We start from the raw sequence: 6,003 nt of genomic DNA, 5'->3' as shown, positions 1-6,003 counted from the left end.
AAAGCTGCGATCAATTGTCCTGGGTGTCAAGACTGTCCACCAATTAGGTTTACTTCCAGATGACCCTCCTCCTGCTCTGGGTCCTGGAACCAAAGGTAAAGGCCGTCTACTGTCATGCTGGGCCGGGCAAGCAGTTCCTGAGCCCTTGGGTCAGCCTTGTGTTGGGCGGTGGGTAAGGGTTTGGGGACCCTGAGCCTGGTTCCCCAGGGTCGGGGGCAGCCAGAGCAGAGCTGTGGACACAGGGCCTCCAGACTTGACACCAAGACCATGCCAGAACCCATACCCCCACAATTCGTGAGCCTGGGGTCAGCCTTTCCTGCCCCCGCTCTCTGGCCCTACCTGCTACCTTGTGGCCTTGGCTTTGAGTGACCTCCGGGCTCCTTGGTGACCTTGCCCCCCCAACTCCTGCCAGCATGCCAGCATCACCTCCCTCCCCGCTAGTGGCGCTATCCTGTCCGACGCAGCAGAAGCCAACCAGCCTGCCCTGCGGCTCTCACCTGGGAACCAAGGACGAGGCATTCGCGGCGGGGTCGGGCAGGGTCCCACCGCGTCACGCGCCCGGCGCCCGCGTCCCTTCCGAGCGGCGGGGGCGGGGGGGGGGCGGAGACAGCGCGCGGGGCGGAGGCAGCTCTCGCCAGGCGCAGGAGGCGGGGGCCGCGCCGACCGCGGAGCGCGTAGCCGAGGGCGGAGCGCAGCGCGCCGCTGCCGCGACCCCAGCGGCCCGTCCTGCCGTGCGCCGCGCCTGCTCCCGGGCCGCGGGCTGCGGCGGCGCGCGGGCGGCGCTGACCTCTGCGGAGGCGGCAGGGGCTCAGCATCGGGCCGGGGCCGGGGGGGCGCCGGGGCCGGGGGGCGGCGCTCCGGCCCGGCCCGGCCCCGTCCGATGTCCATGAGTGCGAACACCATGATCTTCATGATTCTGGGGGCGTCGATCGTGATGGTGAGCGGAGGGGCTTCCCGCGCGCGCCCCCTGCGCCCCGCCCGCGCGCGCGCCTCCCCCGCCTCGCCGCCTTGTTTACCGGCCCGCGCGGCCCGCGCTGCCCTCCGCCGCCCCGCGCGCCCTCCCCGGCGGCGCTGCCCCCTCCCCGGCCCTCCGGCCCGGCCCACTCCTCGCCCTGACCGGTCATGGGTTCTTCCAGGCCATCGCGTGCTTGATGGACATGAACGCGCTGCTGGACCGATTCCACAACTACATCCTCCCGCACCTGCGGGGCGAGGACCGCGTCTGCCACTGCAACTGTGGCCGGTGAGTGCGCCCCGGCGCGGGGCACGACACGCGTGATCACACATGTGCGCGGGGGCCGGGGAGCCGGCGCGGGCCGCAGAGCAGCGCCAGGCCGCGGGCCCGCCTGGGCCTACCAGCTGCTGGGGGAGGGGCTGCCTGCCGGGAACCGGGACCGAGGACCCCCCACCAGCCGTTCCCTGCCCTAGAGAGCCTGTAGAGAAAGGGCCGCCAGGGGGTGGCGGAATGGGCCGCCGGCCTCCTGGTCCAGGGCCTGGAGGCTGGAGAACAACAGCTCAGTGTCCAGTGTGGTGGCCACCGTGGAGGCCCGGCCCAGCCCGGCCCAGCCCAGCCGGTCCTCCTCACCGCCGCTGTGTGTTCGCGGACCTTCCTGTGAGCCAGGGCAGGCAGGTGGAGGAGGTCAAGGTGGGGAGGGCCAACACTGAGGAGCTCCTGGCACAGCCCCTCCGAGTGGAGAGGGGGAACTGAGGCAGGGGTGGGGCTGAGGCTTGCTCAAGGTCACAGTGAGCCCCTGCCACATGCCCCGGAGTGGCCTCTGCTCCCGTGCACGTGTAGTGATGGAGTCTTCCTGCCCATGCATGTCTGTACGTCCATGTACGAAATAAACATCTTCTCATGAGCCGCGCATGTGTGTACCGTCTGTGCATATACATGTGCGTACACACAGTGCACACACCGCATGCACTCATCCCAGAGAGGCCCTCCCGCGGTGACTGTTGTCCCTGCTGGACAGACGAGGAAGCGGACAGAGGTTTTAGAGGATGGACTCACCCAAGGTCATGCAGCCAGGAGGGGATGGGACTCCGACCACAGAACCTGCCCTCACCCTGCCTTGCAGGGCCCTTCCTAGGCTCTGTGGACATGTGAGGGTGGCAGGGGGGGAGGGTGGGAGGGTTGGGGTGCCAGGGCAGTTGCATGTCTCCCCCAGTGTGTCACATGCCTCCGGGTGCAGACAGGCATGTTGCAGGACAGCGAGTGTGCCCTCGCATGTGCTGGACATAGTGGGAGAGGTTGCTGGTGGGCACATGCTCCCTCAGAAATCTGGGTGCCACCTGGTGTGCCTAGTCTGCCCAGCATGGCCCACAGCGCAAGAGAGGCACGAGGGCACACCCCCTGCTTGTGGGCAGTGCCCATGGTGGAGCTGAAACCCTCTCAGGTGGACAGTGTGCATGCCCTGGCCCAGACACTCAGCTCTGGGAACACACACTTAACACGTATGGGTCATCAGAAGTGCCCAGCGTGGCTCTGCCTGGGGCCGCACACGGAAGGGCTGCCTGGGCAGACAGAGGGCGTTGTTCAGAGTGTGTTTGCCCAAGGCGTGTGTATGCCTCTCAGGTAGCCTCTAGGACACATGTGGACTCATGTGGAAGAGGCGCCTGCAGAGTGGAGGCTGACTCGAGGCCTGTATTGCAGACCCCCGCCCCACTATGCACACGGAGCGTCTCTACGTGTGTCTACATGTATGTGCTTTGTACACATTTCTACATACAGGATATGTAAATTCATACAAAGTACTCTTGTATATTGATAGCATATATATGTGTATGGAAAGTACATGTATATAGAACAATATACAGTGCCGTGTGCTCAGAGGACTGCCAGATCGTCTCTGTGTGGGTGCAGCGACTATGTGCAGATTACAGGTTTGCATGTGGGGTATCCATGTATACACCATGTACACGTGCTGCCACAACAGATTCTACCTGTGTACACACCGTGCAGAAAACTTATACACGTTTGTGTCTCGTACATGCCTCTACATGGAATTTCATACAGAGGACATGTATGTGAATTCTGTGCAGCATGCACATTAGCAGGCAGCGTCAGTGCCTGTGCACATGGATCTGTGCACAGGACAGCACCCCACAGAGAGGCCGGCTCTGTGTACGTGGAGTGATGTGCATCCATGTGTGACATGCCACGCTCATGCCGGCGTGTGCTCAGTGCATGGATGTAGGGCTTGTGGGATTGTGGGACGCTGGTCCACAGTATACACACTGTGCTCTGTGCATGTGGCCAGTGTGTATACACGACATGCGTTGGGCCCTGGGTGGACACATGCAGCATGTGTGGCGCAGGCGGGTCATATGTCTGTACCTATCACAGACACATGTGCACACAGCATATCCCTCTGCCTTCATCTGGGAGACCTGAGCGCCCACCTCCATGGCTGGACCTGGAGTTAGGAGGAGGCCCAGGGTCGTGGAGGGGGAGATGCAGGTGCCCAGGCCAGCAGCAGTCCCAAGCCCAGTTGCTGGCACCCTGCCTGGCCCTGCTTTCAGGGTTCCTGGGGGTTTCCTGCCCAGCCACCTGTGCTGGGGGGAGTCAGAGTCCATTCAGTGCCCCGGGGAACCCTAATGGGTCAGGAAGCACTTCCTCCCAGGGACTGGCCCAACCCCGTGGTCTCTGTTACCATCAGTGATTTTCCATCATGATGACAGATAATGTCTATTAAGCTTGTAATCAGATGAGTGACGGCTGCCAGGTGTCAGTCCTGGTCACTCCTCACAAGTGGAGCATGGTCCAGCAGCCCCAGCCCTGCCTACTGGGACTGGCCAGTGTGGATGAAGCGGCTGAGCCCCAGGAAGAGCAGGAGAGGTTCTGAGCGGCCTGGCTGGGGGCTGCCCCTGCCCTGCCTCTGGGTGGGCCCCTCATGGGCCCTGCTCAAGGAGGATGAGTCAGTTTTCTTTTGGGGGGAAGGTCCCTCTGGGTGGGGGAAGGAGGGAAGACCAGGCCTGGGCAGGAAGACTGCAAGGCTGATGGGCAGAGCCACAGGGTCTGCTGCAGCTGTTGAGGGGAGGAGGGGAGCAGGTTTGGGGAGCCGGGAGCTATTTTCAGCCCGCCTCTGAGGTGTCTGTAGATCCCACGTGGAGACGCACAGGCAGCTGAGCGCCCAGCAGGCATGGAGGTAGCAGGGAGGAGAGTGGCCATGAGGTTGGTTTGGCCTGCAGGAGCAAAGGACAGGGCCACAGACAGGACGGCTGGGAAGAGGAGGGTGCCACCAGAGCATGTTGTCCTGGCACTCTGGGCCCCAGGGCCACCAACCCCCTCTTCCCAGCTAGGATGTTCAAATCTGCTGTCATGGGGACCAGTTCCCCCTGCAGGGCCACCACTGGGAGTCCTGGGGCTGGAGGGCTCCCTGGAAGTGGGGCAAGCCACCAGAGGAAGAGAGGAAGCTGCGGTAGTGCCACCTACAGGCTTTGGAGAGCAGAGCCCAGTGCCTCCTGGGGGCATGGTGTGGCTGGTTCAAGGGGAGGGACTCTGGCGTCCATCCCACCGGCAGTGAGTGGGCAGTGATGGACGTGGGTGAGGATGTAAGAATGGGTTGTGGGGCAGAGTCCTCAAGACCTCCAGCCTGGAGTGAGGCAGGGAGGCACAAGTTAGGGACCAGAAGCCAGGGTGGGCCGGGAGTACCCTGAGGGCATGGAGTGTAGCCTGCTCTTAGGCCTGTGTATACAGGCCAGGGACCAGGTCTGGTGGGCACTGGCCCTCGGGCTCTGCCAGGCCTCGACAGTCCCCACAGTCAGCAGGTGGACCAGGGCTCATGCCTGGGGCCCTCAGGAAAGAGGGAGGTGCTGGGTGAGGGTACATCCCCTAGCCAGACCCTCCCTAGACGTCATTGCTGGCAGCAGGATCTTGGCCTCCACCTGCCCTTACAGTTCTGCCTGGCAGCCTGGGGCTGGGGGGCGGGTCTGACGACTCTTCCCAACCAGCGCACGGGGATTGCTTCAAAGAACTCCCTGAGGTGCCCCGTGGGAGTCACACCACCTGCCTCGGGGACCCCCAGCCTGCCCAGCGTGGACCCGGGGAAGCCAGGCCAGGGTTGGCGGGAGAGGTGCCAGCCCGCCCTGCCGCCCGCAGGCACCACATCCACTACGTGATCCCATACGACGGGGACCAGTCGGTGGTGGACGCCTCAGAGAACTACTTTGTGACGGACAATGTGACCAAGCAGGAGATCGACCTCATGCTGGGGCTGCTGCTGGGCTTCTGCATCAGCTGGTTCCTGGTGTGGATGGACGGCGTGCTGCACTGTGCCGTGCGTGCCTGGAGGGCCGGCCGGCGCTACGGTGAGTGCCTCCCACCCGCCGCTGGGAAGCCCCGGGCCAGCCCGGCCGCCTGACCGCCCTGTCCCCTGCAGATGGCTCGTGGGCCTGGCTGCCCAAGCTGTGCAGCCTGCGGGACCTGGGCCGGAGGCCGCACAGGCCCTTCGAGGAGCCGGCGGGGAACATGGTGCACGTGAAGCAGAAACTCTACCACAACGGGCACCCGAGCCCACGGCACCTGTGAGCCGCGCCCAGGACTCAGGGCTGCTGTGCAGACCAGACCGACCCCGCGGAGGCCCAGCTGGCCGGGCGGGACTGCGGCCTCAGGCCCAGGGTGTCTGGGCCTTTGGCTGGCCGGGTTGTGGCTGCAGGGCAGGTCCAGCGGAAGGTGCTGTCTCTTCTTTTTATAAAGGGGGTGGGGTGGGGGCTGGGGTGGGGCTGGCCACCGGGCCTCAGGGCAGGACACAAGGGCAGGCTCTGTCCTAGAGGTGCTGGGGGCCAAGGGGGGTGGGTCCTCAGTGGGGACAGGCAGGGACAGGTCTGGCCAGGGTCAGGACTGGACTCAGGCCACATCTGATTGAAAGCTGCTGTTTCCTGTGCACTGTGTTGTCTGTCCATCCGTCCTTCCGTTTGGTCTGGAGTGGGGGGAGGCGCCGGGGCTACGCCGTCAGCACACGGGAGCATGTGCATGGGGCGTGTGCGACTGAGGGTGGGAGA

At 64.4% G+C, this 6,003-nt stretch overlaps 1 protein-coding gene across 1 annotated transcript; it reads left to right on the top strand.

Moving 5' to 3' along the window:
- The first annotated feature begins 734 nt into the window (after positions 1-734).
- Tmem240 (transmembrane protein 240) lies at positions 735-5,887 on the top strand. Its single transcript, XM_078025005.1, has 4 exons — positions 735-937; positions 1,137-1,243; positions 5,102-5,310; positions 5,382-5,887. Exons 1-4 carry the CDS (start codon positions 881-883, stop codon positions 5,528-5,530), a joined length of 522 nt encoding a protein of 173 aa, XP_077881131.1. The 5' UTR covers positions 735-880; the 3' UTR covers positions 5,531-5,887.
- Positions 5,888-6,003: the final 116 nt, after the last annotated feature.

The sequence above is a fragment of the Ictidomys tridecemlineatus genome, chromosome 11 (assembly GCF_052094955.1).
Source record: "Ictidomys tridecemlineatus isolate mIctTri1 chromosome 11, mIctTri1.hap1, whole genome shotgun sequence".
NCBI classification, from domain to species: domain Eukaryota; kingdom Metazoa; phylum Chordata; class Mammalia; order Rodentia; family Sciuridae; genus Ictidomys; species Ictidomys tridecemlineatus.
The sequence above is the reverse complement of the archived record's forward strand: the minus strand, read 5'-3'. Positions and strand labels throughout refer to the sequence as shown.

Coding starts and splice junctions, on each gene's coding strand:
- Tmem240 (XM_078025005.1), top strand. CDS start 881: ATGTCCATGAGTGCGAACACCATGATCTTCATGATTCTGGGGGCGTCG. Junction 938..1,136: donor TGGGGGCGTCGATCGTGATG/GTGAGCGGAGGG, acceptor GGGTTCTTCCAG/GCCATCGCGTGCTTGATGGA. Junction 1,244..5,101: donor TGCCACTGCAACTGTGGCCG/GTGAGTGCGCCC, acceptor TGCCGCCCGCAG/GCACCACATCCACTACGTGA.